Raw genomic sequence first — 25,046 nt, forward strand, 5'->3', positions numbered from 1 at the left:
TTTCAGCTGTATAGTTAAGGGGTAAGAGAAGTCCACTTCAACAAGCCTGTGGATGATGTTCCCCTCTCCTCCCAAGGCTTCCACATTCATAACTATGGGCACAAACAACTGCCATGAACTAGATTCTGTGCTTTTGATTTATGAATGCAGAACCGCACGCAGGTCAGCAGATTTCAGGTACAAAATCAGAAATCACTCAAGACAAGATTAAAGTTGCCAGGTTCTCTTTTAGAGAACCTGCCCCACTAGCAACATCATTTGCCACCCTTTGTTTTTTGGCAACTATCCTCTGGTAATTAGCGTCACTTCTCTCTGACCTTGTTTTAGGAGTTGCTCTCAGATATGCTAAATGTAACTGAATGTTAACAGGTTATTTAATTAACTAATACCTTTAATAGTAGCAGCACTGGCTGCCTAATTGGAAAAGACTAAATAAACCCTAGATAGAAATTTGTTTTGTTTACGAATGAAGTGCTACACATACCTTTCAGTGTTTTCAATATCTGTGGAAACCTGCCATAAATGCTGTTGAATATCTGTTGGTGATGATGACGTGTCTTCTAAAATAGGTACTTCGGAACTCTCCTCCACTTTTGTATCTAGGATCTTGGGTGGGGCACAAGGTTCTTTTCCTTTAAAATATTTAAACAAAACACATATCCCCTTTAGTTATTAATTAAAATACATACTCAGATTATATCATTGATGATTTGACCTTGATCTTGCACAGTATAAATGAAGAGAGATTGCTGAATGCAAACACTGAGTAAGAACTGTTCAGAAAGAGAGCAGAACACACAAGTCCGCTAATCAGAGTGCTGCTGTATGTTACTTTACTGAACAAAACTGAGAGAAGTCCCCCGCGGGCGTGTGTGGAGCTTAGAATTTGACATAATAAGTATTATGAAGAGTTTCAGTTAAACTGCAGTGGCTCATATCTGACACAACATAAAAAACCAGACGACAAACCAGAACAAAATAAGTAAGGAAACTACAGCATATATTCTGAAAGCAACTTCAGAAACTTTGACACTAAAGAACATTGCAATCCATGTCTCCTGGTATTACAGCAATATTAAGGGAAAACAAAAGACACATATGTGCAGTTTTGTATTTAGTGATTTTAAGAGCAATACATAGCTGCCACCACTCACAACCCAATATGCATTATATTCTGAATTTCCGTGCTTACACTTGCCTGATTCACGCTCATCATATGAAAATGCAGTGCAGCACTGGAATTTAATGGTGGCTTCATGACAGATCTGCCAGGGCTTTTGTCAGGGAGAGAATGGGGTAAAGGATGTGGACTGTGAGAGTGGAGCATGCAAGAGAGTTAAGTACTGGTGGGATTTTGTGTTATCCTTGCAAACCTCCTGTGGATTGTCTGATGGCATTCCTTTTCTGTAGTGGCAAGTACAGTCCTGGCACCAAGTACATTTATATGAGAAAACTCAAATTGGAGTGCATGCCAGACACATTATTGACAAGGTAAAGTATTTCCTCCTCTGAGTTCTCTTATGAAATTGAGTAAGCAATCTTAGAAAGAAACAAATAAAACTTTCTAAGAACATAGGAAAAAATGACAATGTTTAAAACAGTGGTATGAGGAGTTGAGCTGGAAATGTTTTTTAATCTCACAATTTCTGCAATTTGAAAGGTTTGACAAACAACAGGAAGAACAAGAACAGCTAACAGCGTAGTGGTCATTCAGCCCATTTTTCTGGGACCCTAGAGACCAAGGTTGCAGATCATGCTATATTGCTCTTCTACATCACAAATAACTACCTCTGCTATCAGGCTTGTAACTTTTTTTTTTTTTTTAAACTAGAAATTCCTGGATCTTAAGAAGCTCTTTTTGGGCAGGTTCTCTAAACTGTTGTATTCTGTTAAATTATTCCTTTGCTGAAAAAAACAATATTCTTAGCTACTTGTCTGAATGTCAAACTAGACATTACTTATACTACAGAAGATACTTGCTTAATGTTTTCATTACTCTCTAAAGTCAGTAGGAAGCCCTTTTCCCTGCCTCCCCTCCCAACCAAGTCATCTGATTCTAAGAGATTGAATGACCTAGCATTACAAGTTTACCATCTATAAAAGAATCATAGAATGGGTTGGGTTGGAAGGAATCTTAAAGATCATCTAGTTCCAACCCCCCTGCCATGGGCAGGGACATCTCCCACTAGACCAGGTTGCTCAAAGCCCCATCCAGCCTGGCCTTGAACACCTCCAGGGATGGGGCATCCACAACTTCCCTGGGCAACCTGTTCCAGTGTCTCACCACTCTCACAGTAAAGAATTTCTTCCTAATATCTAATCTAAATTTCCCCTCTTTCAGTTTAAAACCATTACCCCTTGTCCTATTGCTACACTCCCTGATAAAAAGTCTCTCCCCATCTCTCCTACAAGCCTCCTTCAGGTACTGGAAGGCCGCTATAAGGTCTTGCCGAAGCCTCCTCTTCTCCAGTTTGAACAACCCCAACTCTCTCAGCCTGTCTTCATAGTAGAGGTGTTCCAGCCCTCTCATCATCTTCATGGCCCTCCTCTGGACCCATTCCAACAGATCCATGTCCTTCCTGTGCTGATGTATTGAATGATGTCTTGTGTCCGTTCTCTACTGCTTACTTTGGCACCAACTGCTAACTTGTACTTTGCCAGGTCCCTCTGTGAACCACTTTAACCTGTCAAATGGTAGAAGATTAGCCAATAAAAGGAAAAATAAAATGTGAAGTTTTCTGATGTTGCAGTGATTTAGGTCCGGTCAGTAAAGAACCCTACGTGTTCCAGAGCAAGTGCCAGAGGAGGATGATCACATGGCAAGGAGCAGTGGATAAGATAAAGAAGTGAAGGCATGATAAGGGAGAAGAAAACATCAAGACCTTCCTGGTGGTAACAAGCTATTATGCTGACTCAATTGCTTGTGGAACCTAGCCTAAGCCTGCTTCCCAGATCATATGTTTTACTGTGTATCACCCTGTAGGTATAACTTTCAATCTTTTCTAGTTCTTGACTGGAGCTTAAGCTATTATTTTAAGGTACCTCATATTGTACAATTTTAATTGTTCTTTTGTGTAAGCTTCAATATTCCAGTTGGTGGCCGGTGACAAGTGGTGTTCTCCAGCTCAGTTTAACATCCTTATCAACGACTGGGAGGAGGGGATTGAGTGCATCCTCAGTAAGTTTGTAGACAACACGAAGTTGGGCAGGAGTGTGGATCCGTTTGAGGGTAAAAAAGCTCTACAGAAGGGTCTGGACAGGATGGATGGATGGATGGGCTGAGGCCAATGGTATGAGGTTCAACAAGGCTGAGTGCTGGATTCTGCACTTGGGTCACAACAACCTCATGCAATGCTACAGGCTTGGAGAAGAGTGGCTGGAAATCTGCCCAGAGGAAAAGTACCTGCGGGTGCTGGTTGACATATGAGTTGGCAGCGTGCCCAGGTGGCCAAGAAAGCCAACAGCATCTTGGCCTGTATCAAGAAGAGTGTGGCCAGTAGGACTAGGGAAGTGATTGTACCCCTGCACTTGGTACTGGTAAGGCCACACTTTGAATACTGTATTCAGTTTTGGACCTCTCACTACAAGAAAGACATTGAGGTGCTGGACTGTGTTCAGAGAAGGGCAACAAAGCTGGTGAGGGGTCTGGAGAACAAGTCTTATGAAGAGCGACTGAAGGTGCTGGGGTTGTTTAGCCTGGAGAAAAGGAGGCTGAGGGAAGACCTTATCACTCTCTACAACCACCTGACAGGAGGCTGTAGAGAGGAGGGGGTTGGTCTCTTCTCACAAGTAACAAGTGATAGGACAAGAGGAAATGGCCTCAAGTTGCGCCAGGGGAAGTTTAGGATGGATATTAGGAAAAATTTCCTCACTGAAAGGGTTGTCAAACATTGGAACAGGCTGCCCAGGGAAGTGGCTTAGTCACCATCCCTGGAGGTATTTAAAAGACGGGCAGACACGGTGCTTAGGGAGATGGTTTAGTGGTGATTTTGTCAGTGTTAGGTTAATGGTTGGACTCGATGATCTTAAAGGTCCCTTCCAACCTAAACAATTCTATGATTCATTATTTTTCCCATTACAAGAAGCCCATAACACAACATACTGTTACCAATATCTCACCACTTCTTTGCAAAAGAGGGTTGCTCCAGGGAAACCATCTAATTTGCCACTGATATCACAAGGTGTTACTGCTGTAACTGGATATTAGTTAATTTTCCCATTATTTTGAACCATTATGTTGGAACTCCAACCTGATCTTTGGTGACATACTGTCAAGAACAACCCTGTCAATAGATGCATCCTTCAGGGATGTGAGAGGTGTTTCAATGGAAACAGTAACAATGCTAGGTGAAATAACAGAAAAGGTTCCCTTTTGCAACCTGAGAACAGAAGCACTGACACTGTAACGTTCTTTTTGTTAGCACAAAGGCAAGCTCTTGCAGATTTAGCATAATGAACAGCACAGATTTCTTTTCAACTCAAAAAAGCTCTTTACCAGTAATTCTGTTGTATCGTGAACAATTCATAAAGCCTTTCTTGAATTTCAGAGCATCTGCTCAATCACTTGAAAACAGTTAAAGAGCCAGCTAATGATAAAGGCTTTGCTTGAATAACGTATATGACTCAGGCTTAACATTTCTACTACATGGCACAGCCTGCAGAGAAACAAAAGCTCTTTAATCTTCTCATCTTTCTACTTGTGGTAAGGATATCTTTTCTATTATACATTCTTAAAATAGGGATATGAACCCTAAATTTCACTTTCCATTAAGTCAGTAGAAAGATTTTTATTGATTTTAGTTGGAGTTTTATCATGCACACAATGTTTTCCGAGGTGTCCACATACGCCTGCTGTTTTTGCCAGCTGAGTAGACAGAGGCTCTTTTTACTGTAAAATTTTAATATAAAACATGATGTGTTCTTTGTCTTATAGTCTAATTCACCACATTTAATATTTTTTTTTTACTTTAAGAAACAGAAAATGCTTTTGGTATGAAATTAAATTAACTGAATGAAATAATGCTGAAGATCAAACATCAGTGAGTGAGGATAATCAGAAGGTAGAATCGATCAGCTCAGTAAGGCTACATACAACACCTGTAATCACTGTGCTTTACTTGTCTCACTTACTGCTTCAGTGGTGACCTCTGTGTTTGCTTCTGTCGTGCTACCCTATGGACCTACCCTTAGTGATCACCTACTTCCCAGAGAAATTTACATAATGAAAAAGACCATCTGTTACAGGTCCCTCAGAGCTAGTTAGATTTCACTGCAGATGAATTGGAAAGATCTTTGAGGGGAAGAAGAAAATTTAACAAAGCTGAGAGAACGCCTCTCTCAAAAAGGAGGCAGCATTTGCATCAGGCTTCTAGCCTGGCAATTAAGGATAAATGCACACGCTATAGATCACAGCTAAAGTGACTGAAAAGGAGAACATCAACAGAGAACAGGAAAAAATAACATAGGAAGTAAAAAAGAAATGTGGCAAATATAGCTAACAGCCTAATGAACTTAAATCCTGACTTACACTTGGGGCCTGCAGAACTCATGAGATTGTCTCACTGGAAATATTACTATTAAGGAAAATGCAATGGGAACAACAAGCCTGTGGCAGAAGTTGTGTTTTCATCCATCCATGTCTATTTCTGTTCTATTCATTTTGGCCTGTTCACAGTGTCCACATGAGAAAGGGTGATTCTCTGGATTTTTTAAGTGCTTATTTCTCCACACCTACGTGCTTCTCTTCTCTCTCACATCTTATCCCTCTTGTGTAAGTAATATGTCTAAGTAATTACACAAATCTACCAGTCTTTAAATTGAATGCTGAGATCGTTTCACATCTGTTAAACAATTCTTCTTTTCTCCTTCAAGACTCTAAGTAGCATGTAATTTAAACAAAGCCAAATAAAACAAAAATGCCTTTCCCTTTACTGAATTGAGGGTTTATTTTTGTAATCTGTAATATAAGCTATCACAGGCTTTTAGGTACTATTACAAGGAAATGTAGATTTTTATCACAAAACATGTACTGGAAAAACAACAATTATGCTATGAACTTCTATGGTACACTATACAGTTACCTGTGATTTGGTATCATTCTGATAGACCAACAATGCAGGAATGAGTTCAGTCTGAACTTACATCACAAAAGCCTAATGTTTTCTGTCGATAGTATGCACACAAGATTTTCCCATAAGACTCAGTTCTTCCCTTTTTTACATAAGTATTCAGGTACCTACCAGTCTGCTGAGGGCTGGTATCCTTCTGCCCTCAGCTATCTTTATACAAGAAATTATTCATGTATAAGCACAACATTAAGAAAAAGAACACACAGGAAAAAATAAGACTTTGAGACCATTTCATACAAGAAACTGTAAGATTCTAGGAATCCAATGTATCCTGGACTCATTTTTTCCCACAGATATTCAAATTCTACTAAAATGACTAGAGCTACGTGTAAATAACTGAGAGTAGTAGGAATTACCTCTCCATCTGCGCACGCTTCTTTTTCAGTAAGTTACAAACAATATAGCAGGTTGTACTGACTCTGGACCATAATGATAATATATTACATAAGCAGCAACTTTGTTCAAACTCAGCATAAATGACTACCAGTTTCAAACTTGTACTTCTTTGACAAGGTAGCTTTAACTATTTTTACAGCATGTTTTGAACTCCAGAAAACACCTCTGGTTCATTTAAACTGTCCCCTCTTGCCTTTTATTTCCTACATGGGCTCACTCCCTTAATTATTAAAATGAGTGCCTTGACCAAATAGTGCATAGCTAGTTAATAGAATGATTGCAATCTGAAATTTAGGATTTTAAAAAATATTTTCTAATATATGTAATTATATAACCAAACAAGTCAATTATATCTGTAGATGATCCTTAGAAATGAATGGTTTCTATGTAAACATGTATAGACATTAATCTTCAGTAATACAATGAAAGGAATATATTACTATTTTGGATATATGGATCAGCAAAGTTCTTTTATCTGTTATGTTTACATATTAAAAATACAATTAAGTTCTTTGTAAGGTACCAGTGAAAACCTTTGACCCCCGAAATATTTGTGGCTGAATACAGCAATGCATGCTACAGTGTACTTAAGAACTCTGAGGTTGTTCTGTCTGGGTTTTCTCAATGTGGGACCCGTGACAACCTCCGTATTAATTTGGAAAAAAGGCGATCTCATCCAGCAGCTTCCACGGACAGAAATTATGTCAACTACTTCTTCCAAGACCTTGGTAGCTAAGCCAGGATTTGTTTATTTAATCAAAAGAATAGTCATTGTTGGGAACATGCAATGCAAATAACGGCATCATAGACATACAACATTTAAAGGAATTAGAGCTGAATTTTGTAAACACTTAGAGAGGTACCTAAACTCCTTCAGAATGTCCTACTTTTCATGAAACTCTAACTCAAATTTTAAAAAGTATCACTAGGTTTAAGAACTGTGTTTGACACTGCTCCCTAAAGTACAAAGCTATAAAATTCAAATGATGGAGGGGAAAAAACAAAGCAAAACCAAGATGAGGAGAGAAGCTGCAGGTCGTAGGTAAGTGAACTCATCTGTTGCTTGACAAAGTCTGAGAAAGATGATTCTATCCAGAGAAGTTCTGCCAGAGTGTGATAACAACGCAGAAGAAAACTAGGTGAACAAATGCAGTGAGAAGTTTCAGAAAATTTCCTGGAAGAACTGGAACATGAGCTGCCATCTGCCTTATCTGCCCCAATAGGTATTTGCTATAGTCACCCCCAACAGGTATTTGCTATAACAAAAGGGACAGCAAGATCCTTCAGCCATCGTGTTAGGGACTGCAGGAAGACACCAGAAAGTTTCTCACAGTGCTGCCCTGAAAACTGGACTCTATACCTGCCCGAAGTTTTCATGTGATCCTATCCAAGTTGCTTAAACCCAGCTCCTCAAAATAGTTATTGACGTAGCATTTCTAATTGTCTGGTTGCTCAACCCAGAGACTCTTTGCGCTCAGCTGCAAAGGGAGCTACTGAAAAATTACTCTATAATAAACACACACAGCACTGCATAAAGTGTGTTGCAAGCTGAGATTCTAAATTAGCAATCTTTAGCTTAATCTCTCTTTGTTCCATCTTTTCGACGGGAAAAATTGCTACTACCTCACTACCCAAGGCAGTTCTGAAGACAGCCCCACCAGTGTATGAGTTACTGAGAAAGACCTGAGGAACAGACGGATTCTGCCTTTAGAACAAAACTGCGTGCAATAAATACAATGTATGACACTGAACAATTAGGATAAGAGAAAGATGTATGCCCAAGTAAATATTTACATGTGTATTAGTTAGCCAGGACTCTTGGGACTGTGGAAAAGAGCAGTAATAAAATATATATACGGTCAGGTAACCAAAGACTTAGTAACTACAAAAATTAAGGCTACCTGGACACATTCCATTGTGTCCTTTGCAAACTTTTTGAATGTTGAACATATTTTCAACACTGGGCTTTTGTGGTGTACGTATCTTCGAAAAAAAAATTATTAGAGAGAACTTACCTCAGTTTACTTACTGCATAACACAGCTGGAAATATTTATGGCTTTAGGCCCCATTGTGACTGTTACTTCTCAAAGAAATAACAGACTATCTGACTTTTCTAGCAGAGGTTGTATAACAGTAGTAAGTTAATCTAAAGCACTGTAAATATGCAAGAAATTTCTGTACAGGAAGCTTGATATATACTGTACAGTATATATAGGAGTGTTTGTTCAGTTGAACAGAAAGATAAGAGAGACAGAAAATCAGTGCTGTGAAAGACAGTGAAAATACCCAGAGCTCAGCCCTTCAAATTGTGGTGTGGTGTTTCATTAAAGAGCATCTGTTTCCCAGGAGGGAGCACTGGCTGAGTTTCTCTCGGGAAAAGAGCATCAGCACTGCCTTAGCTTTATCAATTCTATAGTTTGTTTGATACTGTCCAGTCAAGATGCCAGTACCTGCATTATTATTTATTAGCTGCACGTTGCTGAGAACAGCCTGCATGTCCTTCTACTTGAATCTCTGCTGGCTGCTCCCAAGTAAGAACATAAATTGGTGAAATCTCATGGGAGATATAAATACCCAACAAACCACTAATCCAACAGGTAAGAGGACTACAAAATGGAAAACATTACATCCAAATAGAAAATACTACCTTCAAAAATGAGCTTCAAGATACAGCAAGAACATCAGACATGCCCATTTGTGACTTAAGCAAAGTTTCTACAGGTAGTACTCTCTGTACACAAGGAATGTGGTTATTTATTTTTTTTACTATGGTCAATCGGAAGGAGAAAAACTGGTGAAAAAACTTAACAGGTGAAAAAGTAAAAAAGCTCTACACTAGCAACATCACAAAATATTTTACAATGGTGAAATTAACAGCTCTTTCATTCCTTGAGATAAATTTACGCACCTTGCCCACATGGCAGTACTGTTTTCCATAAATAAAGAAATTAAAGAAAGATATGGGTTCACTCTCCTCCTTGGAAAACAGTATGTTTTGGCAGAACATGGAATAAATAGGTTGCAAGGTCATCTAGTCTAACACCTTACTGAAAGCAGGGCCAACTTGCATCAGATAGCTCACGGCTATTCAAGTTATCAGTATCTCCAAGAATGGAGATTTCACTGCCTCTTTGGGTGTCTGTTCTAGTACATGAATACCTTTACTGTGAAAAAATACTTAACATGTAACTGCAATTTCCCGTGTTGCATGATGCCTTTACAATACTTCTAGGTGTTGTAAATACCAAATATTTAATATACAAGAGCAATGTTCTATTGGCTAAGTTCCAAAATTCAAATTATTGGAATCCCTGTGACTATATAATTTTTGCCTATTACAAATTTTCCTCAAAGAATGTCACAAAAACTTGAAGCCAAGTTACTATGCTTATGTCTATATGGATACCAGACAAAATTACTCTATTTAACCATGACAGAATAGCTACCATGACTTTCTCTATGGTGAGAGGAGGAACCAATGTAAATCAAAAGTACTGCCAGATCGGAACTAAGCTGGCCCACACTATAATGCTGTAAGTCGTGTTATCCAACTTTAGACATCTAATAGTCTGATGTTTAGTTTAAGTTATTAATGTAGATTCTATCCAGAGGCAAAAGGGAGAGACAAGACATACCAGGATTACTCAGGTCACCTCAAGCTACTTCCTATATGGAATTACAGAAGGTGGTTTGACAACTGTAGCCAATGCTAAGAAATGTAGTACAATCTGTCTTAAACAGTGATGATTCATTTCAGCAGCTACTGGCATCTTGTTATAGGATGGCTATGTTAATTCTGTCTCTTCCTATTTTATAGATTTCTTTTTGACTTGAGAAAAACCACTGAGAAGCTCCATTGAGCAGTTATTAAAGTCTAATTCTTATTTTCATAATAAAAATATCACTGTCTGCAAAATACCATAGCTATAACCTATAGCTAGATGTGAAAAATACATTATGGGAACTTTCAGCATGACAGGAAATACATAAGGTTCATTACAAGACCTTCATTACAGTTCATTACAGAACTTTGTCTTGTCTTTACCTAGTATAGTCTGCTGAGATATTACTGGGGAAAGAGTAGTTACAATTAGCACAGATACAGTCCCAATCAGTGTGTGCTGTCACTGAGTAATGAGGTTAGTAAGTAACCTATTCAGTGGATTATCTGCATTTCTACATCTTCCCTTCAGTAGGTGGCTGATCAAATATGAAATCATTAGAGAGAGATATGTTCATTGAAGCAAGGACATCTCCTTTGTGTGTAAAAATACTCTACAAGGTAGATTTCAGTTCTGAATCTAGTATCTAGTTTTATAAAGGTAGGCAGCTTTTTAACCATATTTATCTGTCTTTTGCTATAAACTGGCATTGCTGGATAAATAACAACAAGGATAATAAGGGATAACTTTAGTATTAAAACCATGCCATATTGCTCCACCGAATACTTGCCCTCAAATATCATACACAACTAATACCTCTAATAAAATGACTACGATAGTTTGCTCACTGATCTGACTGATGACCTCTAAAAATTTTGGGACCACTCTTTAAAAAATAATCAGACTTCTGAACTACAAGGACATTAGTGATACATGCCTGATATGACACAATTCTGTTAGATGATAATAATGAAATAGAAATACAGCTTTTTTTTCAGTAGTTGAAAAGCTTTAGCGTATAGTTCACTTTACAGTTTGGTGCTTTGTCTTTCATGCCCTGTAAGACCGTTCTTTCTTTTAAACCAGCATCTGGATATTCATGCAATTCAATACCTTTCCGATGAAACTGCAGTGATCCTAGCAGACATATGGACTTAAGCATTTCTGTTGTGTACATTTCTAAGCAACATTGCAACTGGATGTACAGTCTACAGATTTCAGGATGAATCTCACCATCTTCTGGGCTGCAGTAAAAGAGAAAAATTTTAGTTAGGAATGGGATTGGAAGGATGTGAGGGTCATCAAATCCACTTCCCTACTGTTGGAAGCACCCACATCATAATTGCTTGCTATACTACTAAGCTATGTACATGATAAAAAACCTGTTGCTAACAAATTCTATTTACAAACAGTTCTTCAGGTCTACAAAGCTCTAGGCTTAAAGCAACTGAACTTGGGTTGTCTTTGGTAAGACTGCACGTCCTCATTTTCATCTCCGCATATTTTTGGAAAAGGGATAAATAAGTGACTGAGATCTTTTCTCCTCTTTAAAAGCTTTGGTTAAGTATTTTCTGGTAGATTGAAGGGTTCTTTTGCCATCCTACTTCAGTTACCCTTGGTCCTGGTGCAGACGCAGGAGGCTGCAGGGTCACTTTCACAATCACTGTTCAAGTTACAAATCCTGGATCAGGCATAATCAACCCAATGTTGAAGACACTCTCCTCAGAAACAAGTCAGTTGTAGTCTTTTGGTTCTACAGTTTTGCCTGAATTTCTTTTTCCCTCCTGTGTTCATATTAGTACTCATGTGATACTGCACTGTGAGGAGAACGGGATGTTCAAGAATTTTTTTCAGAAAAGTAATAATAATCTTGAAAACAAAAACTGAAATCAAGAGTAATCCTACAATTCCAATTAATTGCTTAGGACACTAAGAAAACAATTTACCCAGATCCAGGAATCAATTTTCATGCCTGGCTCTAAAATCAGACATTAAACCTCACATCTGCTTTTCTACTTTTAAAGTGGTCTGTGTTTGTTGAAAAACTATACCACGCATGGTATGGTATTTCCTGCATCTTATCATAAGTACAGACTACAGCTATGGTGGCAGAACAAAACCCCCCAATACTGTGAAGATGTCTCTTCTGATGCTTCCTATATTTCTTCCTATTCTCAGTGATTCCAAGTCGGAAATATTTGATAGCCTTACGACCCTGAATTGTTTTCCTGAAAAATTAATAACCTGACAATTTTTTTTTTGTTTATTCGAAGTCCTTAACTGCATATGAAAACACGTATTTACTAGAAATGAATCTGTGTTGAAATCTCACATTCTCATCAAAGGATTGGAACATAAATATTTTTAGTGAATGCATAAACAGTATTATAACAAAATAAAGAATGCCAGTTCTGAAATACACAGCATTACAACACACATTTATGCACGTAAGATCATTTTGGGACAAACTGAATTTGATTTTTTAAAAACTGTACTTAATTGCAGACTCCTCAGACCCTTACAAGTTCTACTTTGTGTATTACAATATTTTATACTTTTTTACCTTGCATTAAGTATCTGGTACTTTTTTATCTTGCATTAATCCATAGTATCTAGTCCTGGCTTAACAAGAGTTAAATCTTGATGTTCTCTGCAGTTGTGTTTGCCATTTCTTTCACTTTTAACCAATCTATTTGTCATTTGAATTGCAACTGTTAGATCTGTGATCACTTAGCTGATTAGAAATGGACTGTTCTCTCTGCATAAACAATAACCATAAATTTAACAGCATTTCTTTTCAAATAGGCAGATGACAAGAAGGGTTTTTAATGCAATCACATTGGTACTAACCAAAGAAGCCAAAACACATATAGATCAGGTAGAAATATAATTTGTTTCAATATAATTCAGGAGCAGTTCTTCAGAAGTAGACTTATTTCTAAATCATATCAGCATTTTCAAGACCAGCTTCTAGTCCTGCACTTTACATGTATGGCTAACAACTTCAACATTTTCTGTAACAGAGTTACTACAAAACTGGATGAATCTTAGAGTGGAATAGGATTCTGATGTTTGATGTAAGATGCAGTCTCTGGAGTAAATGTAACCTTATAGAATTCATCTAACCAAATTCAGCATGAACAAGCACCTAGCCAAATACAGCAAAAGCACTACACATCATGTTTTCTTCCTCTGGAATAGTATTTTAACTTTCTGAACTTTGGAGCATATATACCTGGTTTTATTTCTCTGATAGATAAATTTAAGAACCATGTAGTACGTACTTAGATAATACATGGTCTCTTGGAGGCTTTTACTATCCTTATTTGGCCTACCTTTTAGCTTACAGATGATATTTTTTTATACCCCTTAGTGTCACATACTCTGACATATGCATGGCACATTTCTCCCCCTCCCATCATCTGCATCACATACTGTTGCAGCTTGTTTCTCCATGAGCACACATACAGTAATTTCCCTTGAGCTGTTCTTACCAATAGAGGCATTACAAAAAGATTTAGGAGTGTAGAATTTCATTTACTTTCCATATTCGTCACCAAGGTCCAAAATTCAGCTCTTCAAAATTATTGCTTCTTTGATGTAATAGCAAAGTCCTGGAGCCCCACGAATATACTCACACTAGCACATTCATTTTCTGCTTGAGTTTCCTAGATGCCTAAACTTTTCTTTCTGAGCAGGGTTTCCTCTGTCCTGAAGGCAAACAGTTACACAACATAACGGATAAACGAGTCACTGATTTGCCTATTCCACCTGCAGGGCAATGCCCCATAAACGTTCACATGCGAAGTGGAACCTGCAAAAAACAAAGGCACCACAGATGGTAAGGATGACCTTTTTTCTGCTCAGTGATGACAGCTGTTTCTGGTAGGGAGACAGAGATATACTCCGCTCTCTTATGCAAGCTGAATATGTCTAGCTCTTCTGAAAGCTTGGATTCTTTAACCACAAGTCTATCACTAAGAGGAGTATGGAAACTTGTATCATGAGAAGATAATTTCCTTGTAGCAGATTTAGATAAAACTGGATTATGGTTGCCCTATTTTTCTCTTCATTGTTTCAAATATTAGAAATACTTAGATTTTTTAGAAGTCTTGGCCATCACAGGAACTTTAGTTACAATGTTGAATGTATTTCTTCCTTTCTAGCTGTCGCTGGCAAAAACATTGAGGGTCTGCACACACGTGTAAGAAAACAGTATTTTCCTCATACAGCTACTTAATTTCTAAGAAGTAAAAATGGTGAAAGCCTTTCTTTAAAACTTTTTTGGTCTTACTGACAGATTTATTCATTGTGCAGACTAAGAAAGCAGCAATTATATACAAGATGATTGGCTCATAAGCCAATTTGAATTTATCAGTGGCTTCTTGCTCGCAAATGAGCTGGAAGAGTAATTGGAAAGCACAGTAATAGGTATTTTAATTGACTTTTTTGCTGTTGTAAATCGAATACATTTTTCTTGTAAACTATATTTATGAATAGCAAAAGAATAAGAACTAGAAACATCTACGATATATGCATGTTCTGACCCATTCCTGTTTTTTCAAGAATATGGAGCATCTGTAATTTGACTGTGGGCAAAATTCTTCTCTCATTTGTAAACCCAGAGTAACAGCAGTGACATCCAAGAAAAATATTTTTAATTATCCAAAGTTTATACAATGGGAATTATTTCCAGGCCACTACCCTCACTGATTGTCTCAAACTGTCTAATTAGTGCTTAATTGCAGTAATGACCACAAGAACTCCATTAGCTTGCAACCGAACAATTTTCTCTTATGCACGAATATAGGCCTCATTTTCATCTCTGAAAGCCACATGCTCTGATGTCAATGCACATAATGAATGCCTGAAGTTCATTCTGTGTAGTGCACTTAAAATTTCCCTTTAAAGTGTCATCAATTTAACAACTTCCCTCAGTAATTTTCTACTTCTATATGTTCAGTGTCATGCCGTGAGAAATGTTGAACAGGGGACTAGTACAGACGTAACTTTCAGAATGCTGATTACGATATGTTTATTATTAAGTAGCTATATACCAAATTCATACATATTTACAACAAAAAGTTCATGCAAACTTGTATTACTACACCCCAAAGTCAGCTACCCTTGTTTCAGTTAGTCCAGCTGATTTCTCTATGAAGACCTCTTAGATATTCAAGAGAAATCTCATGTAACACAACTCATACAACTCCTGTGCTAAATCGTGTTGTCAAACAGAGCTGTTTAATAGCTTATGTGCAGCTGGACACATCAGAGGCAGCACAAAACCAAGCACCTGCCCGTGAGCCAAAGACCAGTTCCTAATCACTGGCTTCTGAGCACAGCTGCCACAAGGCTGTGAATAGGAATTGTCCTCCCTTCCCACACCTGTTGGGAGCGGGAGGAGAAATTTTCTTCCTTCTCCCTATCGACTTAGGTAAGAGGTACTGATAACCTTTACAGGATTTTGATACACAGGTTGTGGCATCCTGGGCATCCTTCATCCGACAGGGGAGCACTGCAGCCTTTCACAGAATGAATGTGATGAATGGCCCACGTAGGAAGGGACTTAAGATAAAATTTATGGAATTCTACTGCTCTGAGAAAGCCTCTTGACCTGCCAGTGAAGCGGCAAGACACATGTGTTCCCAAACACATGGAAGGGGAAATGGTGAGATGGGTGTACATGTGCGTATGCAAGTATTGTGCACATAGGGTAAAGTTTATACATCTATACATCCATACATAATTATTGCTTAATAGCTGTCAGGCCTCCTGCCTGATCTTCACTAGAAAACAGTGGGCTTTGATTTTCAAAAAAAAACCAGGTTCCTTCACACAGAGATTTTGTTTGTTTGTTTGTTTGTTTGGTTTTTTTAGTAATAAAAACCCTGTATGAAGGAAAGCCAGATGGTTAGCTTGTTACTACCACCAACGACATTTCCCATCATGAGGTCTGTAGGATTACTTATTTGACTTAGAAACACTTGTCTAGGGAAAACTGGCAGATTTTCATTTTTTCTCTCTCTGCTAAATTATGCTGATGGCTGTATATTAAATAGTTTCAAAAATCCTGTCCCTCCCTTACAAGGAATTTCTGTAGTTGTCACATGAATATTATACCACTAGGGTGCCATAAAGAGTGGAATTTCTTATTCAAAGATGTGAATACCAGTCAGCTGATGAGAAACTCATACTACGGTGAGCCATACTTCTGCAGCTGGAGAGCTCTGATACCTATGTGTATTAAAAGTAGTTACCAAAGACAAAATGCTGGTTTATTCTGTCACATAACAGTAGCTTAAATTACTAAAGTATAAATTTTTGTAAATACAACTTAAATACATCCATAACATTACATTTTCTTACTTTAACCTCTGCTAAAATTGATGGTTTTATTTCCATAAAATCCTGGTTTTTTAAAAAGCAAGTCGTGTTGTTCAACCGAGTATGCTTATGAAGCACTGACAAGAGGTGGAATTTACTTTCCTTTATATTTTCCTACAGTGATATTTAAAATAAAACCTACAGAGGGAGCTCTTACACCAACCATATAGTACCCAACATACGTAAGAAAGGTGAATGAATGCAGGTCTTTGGATAATAATTTTAAAATACAAGAATAAACATGATTAAAATGTCCCTCCTTAACATGAAAAGGTAAGGAGTGAAAATTCCATTTAAAATTTTGATTTTTTTCCAAAATAGTTGACAGATGATTTTAGTGTACTGCCAAGTTTGGTGACAAACGAAAAATGCCTTCAGGTTTTCCTGAATTCCCACAGGTGTCCAGCATTGATAGTTACATTGAAATTAGTGAAATTTAAGACTACCAAAACTTAACAAAGATTATGGTCTAATTATAAATTTAACTTAAATTTTTTTGTCACACATTTACAACAAAGCAGCATTTTACTTTTAATATCAACAGCACTCAAAAATACACACATGTATTATCTCTGTTTAAAAGAGTAGCTATGTTATATGAAGGGTTTGATACACCTTTCAAAAGTATTGTTTTGACAATTCTATGCTAAGGAAAAGTATCATTTATAAACAGTATCAATAGTTCTAAAATATTACAAGCTGAAAGAACTACCCAGGCATATAATGAAGACTGCTTTTCTTCAAAAGCTAAAGGAAAATAAACCTTCGGCAAATCAGAAGTGAAAATTAATTAATCAAATCCTACCTTAAGCCCCATATATGTACTTCCCATGAAAAGGAATGTAGATTGGCTTGATAAGCTGTGGAAAATCACTGTCCACAGATATTACCCTGTAGATTGTCTTTTAATTTAGTGTCAGAAACGCTGCAGTTTAGAAATAGACAGCAGCTACAAGGAGGATCTAGAAACATGGCCTACCTCAAACATGATGGTTCTTCCGCTAGAATGACAAATGTGACAAATAGTGCAGGAGATATGCCCAGTACCTTAGATAAGGAGGTAGAGCCCCCTCTGACTATAGCTCAGGTGCAACAGCCTACTAAACCTGCCTCTGCTTTTCTATCTTAAACACATCATTTATTTTTTTTATCACTTAACCATTCATCTTTAAAGGTAACAAAAGACTTGCTGATTCATTTTGAATAAAAGTGGAAAAGTCATCCAGCGACAATGTTTTCTTCTAAACAGATCTTGAGAAAATTCTTGTGTTCCTCCCATCTGCTGCGTTTTGGTTGGGTTCTTTTTGTTTGTTTCACTTGAATTACTGTCAGTTTCAGTATCATGTGTTATTTTTTTGTTCTCTAGTAATGTGCTGTAATACTGTGGTACAACTGCTACACAACATCCCAGTCCAGCCAGAGGAAAAGCAGTTCTAGTTCTTTCTAGCAGATCCATAAATGGTCGCAGTGTTGTTTTTATTAAATCAGATTGTTGTTTTGAAGCAGTTACAACAGCGCTCTCAATAGCAGAAGATATGCGATCAGATTTTGTGTAGTTAGACCAGTGTAAATCTCCAAATACTCTGATAAGGCTGATGGAGTCAATCTGGGCATATAAAAATACAAGCAGAACAAAACCAGAATGCAGTGACTCATATTGTAGAGAGGTTTCCAACTCCCAAACTGATGGCAGTTTAGATATTTCCATGCTAGAACAATTTAGCTACAACTGTATCATAGGATATATACTTTTCTTATCCATTCAAGAAAATCTCACTGACTTCCACAGAAGTTGTGTGGTAAACCAAGGGCCATGTATGGTCTGCAAATTACAGTCATTTTGAACATGCTGTTGCTTCCTTTTTCTGGCGGGGCTCCTCTCTTTCAGAAATACCCCCAAAGGAAAAAATATAGCATCACTTAAATTATTGAAGTCTTGAAATTTTTTTTTTTTTTTTATGTTGAAGTTCAAAAATTCTTTTAGAAACCCACTCTATTACTAAAGATGCAATGACCTTACCTTAAAATTGATTGATTAATTAATTACTAATTAATTAATACTGTGATTATTCCACACCCCTGGCTTTATGTTATCAGGAGAACAAGTATCACACAGTTTTTAGAGCTATGCCTGTATTTGGCAGCGTATCCAGTACTTGCAGGCGCTAGTCAGAAAGCACTTCTTTGGAATGATCAGAATCACAGACTGAAATTTTCTACATTTGTTCCCTCAGAAGTGAAGTTCACTGGCTGAATTAACTGAAGCACGGGTAAGCAAATTACCAGAGTATTACCAGACTACCCAAACTATTCCACTAGAGGACAAAACCACCGACAATCACCTGGGGGACTCACGGCAGGCCACAGCGGAGCCCATCAGCCCAAGTGTGTGTGTGGCACCTCTCGGAAAACTTATTTTAAAAAAGGGCAGGAACACCACAGGGAACAAAAAAAGTGAGAAACAAGAGAGGGATCATCAAGGTCAGAGAAAGGAGGAGGAGGTTCCCCATGGCAGAGCAGATATTCCCTGCAGCCTGCAGAGAGGAACACACCAGAGCAGATGGATATTCCTGAAGGAACTGCCACCTGTGGAGGAGCCCACGCTAGAGCAGAGGAAAGTGTGAGGAGGAAGGAGAGGCGAGGCAGAACTGCAACCCCCCATTGCCCATCCTTTCTGCACTGTTTGGGGGTTAGGCAGAGGCGTCTGGGGTGAAGCTGAGCATGGGAAAGGGGGGAGAAAAGGCGTTGCTTTAGTGTTTGTCTTTTTGCTTCCCATTATCCAAATTAGTAATTATTTTTATTTTAGTTGGCAATGAATTAAGTTAATCTTCCCCAACTCAAGCCTGCTTTGCCCGCAACAGTAGTTGTTAAGCAGTGTCCTCGTCTTTATCCTCCCCCCACCCTGGCCTTCTCATTCCTGTTCTTCCTATTTTCTCCCCATGTCCTGCTGAGGAGTGAGTGAGCAAGCAGTTGGGTCGGAGTTTGGCTGGTGGCCAAGGCTAAACCACCACACTAGATAAGCTTAAAATCCCCGACACGATACTTCTAAGCACTCAGAATTCAAACTGAAATTGCACGTGTGTATTTAATCATGCTTTTGAGTTGCTGCTAAGATTTAAAAAAAAACATGAATGCAGGGCTTCACCACCAAACCTTTGTAGAAATTAACACTGAGCCTCCTTTCAGTAGTTCTTGCCTTCAGCTGGCTGTCCCTTGCCTTTACTTTAGGGAAATCCGTAAGACCTCTGCACTAGCCAAAGATGAGCTGAACATCTCTCTCTCTGCACATTGTCAGGCTCCCTGTTGAGAGAGGTGGTGTCAGGTTAGACAAAAGAAATCTTTGGGTGAGCTCTCAAGTCAGCCTTGTTTAGCTCTAGCCTCAGCTGGACAAAAAATCTCACAGCCTCAAATTATATGATAGACACCACTACTAAACAACAGACAAGCCCAAACCATAACACAGACCTTCCAGAAAAGATCTGTGCCAACCAAGAAGGAGGCAGTCTTAGTTGTATATGCAACAACTTTTAAGTTTCCCAACGAAATTCCTATTCAGCACCCTGTCTCGTCAGCATATGCAAGTTGTTCTCAAACGAATTTCTCTGATAAACCAGCAGCGAGAGCAGGGACAGGTCTGTGCCAGCCAACAGGCACAAGCCCAGTATACCTCCATGTTGCCTCTTAGAACTTGACTGCATATGGATTTCCCCTTTGATTTTAGTTAAGCTTCTGAATTCCTTAAAATGTCCCTTAATCACTTAATATTCATTAATAAATGATTAATAAACTCTTATCTTTGACAAGTCTCCAAAGCTTAAATGGTTAGAATACATACCTACACTCCCATGTAGTTCCTTCTGTTAACAGTTGGAAAAAGAATGAAAACTATCAAAACAAGTACCCCATGGGGGATGATCTATGATATTTGTTCTGATCTGTGTGGACAAATAGGTTCAGACTTCCCAGAAAGGCTTGAAAATTAATGAAATGCTTCGGGTATTTGGTGCTGTAGGATCTAGGTCACAACAAACTACTAACATATGGGATTTAGAAGGAACTCTGCTGCAGGCAAGTGATGCCATCTGCTGTTGACCATCCACAGGACACCAAACCAGATGACTGCTTTGATTTATGACACTTTTCTTTTCCATTTTTTTCTGTCTGTCGTACCTACTTTGAATATAAATTTCAATATAAAATTTTTCCAAAGGGCATTCCATAAAGTGCTTGTGTGATCTGGACACCTGTTATCTATTTGTAACTTAAATTTCTGTTTTTCCGTATTTCAAAATGAGAAAAACAGAGCAGACATGATGAGATGATAAAATGAGAAGCACTAAGGAACAACGTATTTGCATTTCCTCAAAAATATGACAAAACACTGTTGCCTAAGGACTATTGAAACTAAAGGGAAAATGTTCTGTAAACTTCACTGGGATTTGGACAAGAGCTGTATTGCATTAAAAATTACTGAAAAGATCCATATATTCTCATAATCCTTTTTTATTAATTTTATTTTAGTCAAACAATGTGACTGCTACAATTCTAAACTGGAAGGAAAACAGTTCACCAAGCAGATTGTTACTAGGTTGCTCAGAATAAGGTAGTATTTGGGATTCTGGATGTACCAAATGCTTCTAGGAATGCTTTCAATAGCTGATTCTTATGCTCTGGAGTATTTTTTCAAAAACAAATACCCAAATACCTCCACATAAAAGTATTACAAGTGAAAACGAAATTGTGGTATAGTGTCAGTAGAAGTATCTTGCACAGCCCTAGCAGATATTTCACAGATCAAATCTGTATGAATAGTTAAGTTAAAAATCACAGCTGAGAGACTGTGAGAAAACTTGAACGTGTCAAAAAAAAAAAAAAAGAGAGAAAAAAGAAAGATTAGCTTCTTGAAATGTTTAAATTTGTATATGGAAAAAGAAATGTTCAAAACCATCTGTTGATAAAATGTGTTCAGGAAGCAGTATTTTAGCATAAAGAACTTTGCGGTTTTTTCACTTTGGATTTTTGAATCCTGCTCTAATCTCCACTTGACTTTGTGAACTGGTGGGGTTTTTTTTTCCTCTTTGAAATGCCTATTTCTGCTTGGGAAGAAGGATGCCTCCACAGAGTCTTCCCTGGTCACCCAGTACCCTGTATTAGCAGCTGCACAGACACACTACTCATTTCCAGGTCCTGAATGATGTAATAGCAGAGCTGCACACTACTTTGGGTAGGTCTGCAGCTAAATTAAATGCCCAGGCTTTGGAATGCCCACGACTTTAGGGCTTCTGGTGTTGTTCAGCCTGCAAGAAGGGAGTGCTTCCTCAGCACACAGCCTCATATTGCTCGCTCAGCCTACGCACAGGGCTATGGTAGCAGTTGTCGTACTATCCCAAAGTACCAATCTCTGTTTTGTTGGTGTTGGGGCTTTTTGAAAGAGGGTGTAAATGCATATGGGTGGGCAGATCTGCTTCATCACAGTAACAGCTCCAGAACTTACGGAAATCATTAGAGGCTGCTGTATAAACACGGCACTTTTACATATTTTGCCACTTCACCATTTGACATGCCGACAAGGTTACTAACCGTGCGTATGCAATGATATGTCTTGCCATGATAGACAGAGAGATAAAAGGTCAGCTTTTCTTTGTTCACCCAATAAACACAAACTTGTTTCCTTCTGCAATGGGAAATCAGTTTCTTCAAGAACTTCAATCACATAATTTAATACAATATGACAGTATTTGAATCCCTATGCCAAATTCCTATACTGACAGGAGATGTTCATGCAGAAAGTATTCATATGAAAGACAAGAATAGCAAGGTAAAAAATGGAATTTAAGAGAGAAAAGCAAGAACTACAGTGAATAATTAATATATAAATAACTGTATTATTTCTCTCACAGTTAAAAATTATGTAGATCTGCAAATATATCCAGCAAAGAGGAAATAGTATTCAATAATAGCCAGCACTTCAGTATATGTTTAATTTTAAAACATTTAAACTTCATTTAATTGATAATACTGGAAGGACGCCTGATTCAAGAATGCTTAATTTAACGCTTTGTTCAGATGAGACCTTAATGCCCAGATAATGGCTTCAAATATTTATTTGTTACGAACCAGAAGTATAAAGCAATCAGAAAAACTGTAACAGATTTTACACACCTTAGAGTAAATTCAGATTTGGCTGGAATTTTTCCTTTGTAAACCTGACAGATCTGAGATCTCCCCTGGCTGGAGACTGATCTTGCAAGTTACTGACAATGCTGCTGAGAGCAGCTATCCTTTATAGTTTGGTACTCGACATCTTCCTAGATCAAACCTCCATGCACCAAAATTCACAATAGGTATGAAAGTCTTCTCTTACATGATTCTGTAGGAAGTCTAGAGCTTGAAAGAGACATGACAGGACATGAGTCATGAGAAGGACACGCCCTTAATTGTATGGTCCTGTCCAATTAACTTAGCAACTGCACTGGCTGATTTCAGTCAAGGGCACAAAATCAAAATTGTTTTTTCTAATTAGAGAAAAGTGTTTCAGAACATTGGAACTTCTGAGAATTAGTAAAAATATTCCTGTTAACAAGAAAATCTCAATTAAAAAAAAAAGTTAGGAAATCAGAAGCAAAAATGCAGTATATGTGGAATTATAAGAGCCCATGTTGAAGTCTTTTTCTAATGCTCAACTTCATTATCTCATGTTCTCATTTCTCTTAAGATATATGAACATATTGCTAGAATAGATTTATAAGAACTTCAGTGAGAATCAGAAGTAATTTTCTGAAAACAATATAACCAAAGCTATACAGAACGAAGAGAAGCAGAGTGTCGAACACTAAAAATTGCAGCCATGTGGGATTTCTTAATCAAACAGTATTTAAGAAAACGATCAGGAAAGAAGCACTTAGAACTCATGACTAAACTCTCAGCTCAGGCCTCAGCTGTGTTTCAGTAGGAATCTAGAGAAGAAAATTACTGAAATATGCTGGTGAGACGGATCTCAAAGCAACGGGCCTAAATGGGATACGAAGGCGCCCTTCTTGGCCGTCTTCATTACAGATCAGTGCAACTGCATCTTTTAATCACATCTGTGAAGACAGGCACGAAGCTTCAGGATACTTTTTTTCCACAAATGTGGTTTTTTGCAAAATTTTGCCATGAAAGAAATTTTCTCTCAGAAGTACTGAAATGAAAAACGTATTTTGGATTAGTCTAACATTAATTTTGAACCCATGTAGACTTCTGTAGTACCCATAATTTTTGTGGGCATAGGGTCATTAGCGTGGCGTGTCAGATTCATAATTAGCTGCACTTGTAAGTCTTTAATTACCTTTTAAAATTTAGTTCTAATTCCCTTTTTAAAGCACTATTTACAGATATAAGTTAGTATTGCTCAGGAAGAGCTTATTGACTGATTCCACTTGTGATATGCCACGATACATACAGCAGTTGCTATGTTCTGTTACGTGTTAGGGCCTAAAATTCCACAAATTGACATTTAAAATCAATTTTTTGAGAAAGAATTCAGGAAAACAGTATGATAAAAATGTAATCTTTGCATGCTTTATTTAGGAAACTGTATGGCAGTAATAAAATATAATATTTTGATATTATGCCTTCCCTTGGAAGACTGAAATATGATGTAAAAGAATTAAATAATAGACACAGCATTTTTAAGAGATAATAAGTACTGGTACACCTATTTAGTAAGTAATTTGCCTAAAACATTAGTCAGGGTTTGAATGAATGATTTTCAAGATGTTTCCCAAAACATAAAAAAAAATAAATATTCAAAGCATTCATTTTTCTTGTTAAACGTGTTTATTACAATAATACCACAGATCTAAGTGTAAGTGGAGTCCAGTGACCTTGCTGTAAGTACATCAGATCTCTGCCCCGAAGAGTTTCCAAATAGTTAATATGGCAGCAGAAAATTTGATATTAATTTCATTACTGTTTGGAGATGGGATACGAAGGGGAAAAGGACTGGAAAAAGAAAAACTGAAGAAAAGGGATGACAAGGGAGGTTATGAGGAAATTTGGAGCGAAGCAAAGGTAATTGCCAAAAATGAGTCAACACTTAAGTTTTGTAGGCTTTTCCATATCCTCACAGTTCCTGCTTCCATAGATGTACCTAACAGCTGGATCCTCTGGCTGATTACTCCCTAAGAAAATTGCTTTCATAGAAGAAGTCTGAAAAGCTTTTTATGTCCAACAGTGATAGCAGGTATTTTGAAGGAAGGACAAAAAGGGGCAAGAGAAAGGCATGAAGTTAGAGAATGCTTGCAAAAACACTGGATTGTCTGAACAAGGTCAGCTCTGACACTGCAGCATTTCTAAAGGGACCCTGCCAATCTAATTTAGTCCCCAGATTTCTCTGGCTACATAAGTTGTTTTCCGTCACTTCAATTTGTGATGTAAAAGGTTTGTAAAGCTCAAAATAGGAGCGTAAAACAGAGTGCTTATTTCAACCAT

General features: G+C 37.7%; 1 protein-coding gene across 1 annotated transcript in view; it reads right to left on the minus strand.

The window, feature by feature from the left end:
* The window catches only part of RGS7BP (regulator of G protein signaling 7 binding protein), a 40,924-nt gene that overhangs the window by 4,377 nt on the left and 11,501 nt on the right, over positions 1 to 25,046 (minus strand). The window contains exons 3-4 of the mRNA XM_054186599.1: positions 11,301 to 11,431; positions 485 to 632 (exon numbers count right to left, since the gene is read on the minus strand). Of these exons, the coding sequence (XP_054042574.1) occupies positions 485 to 632; positions 11,301 to 11,431 (279 nt within the window). The remainder of the gene's footprint in view (positions 1 to 484; positions 633 to 11,300; positions 11,432 to 25,046) is intronic.

This window comes from Rissa tridactyla, chromosome Z, assembly GCF_028500815.1.
Source record: "Rissa tridactyla isolate bRisTri1 chromosome Z, bRisTri1.patW.cur.20221130, whole genome shotgun sequence".
NCBI lineage: Eukaryota > Metazoa > Chordata > Aves > Charadriiformes > Laridae > Rissa > Rissa tridactyla.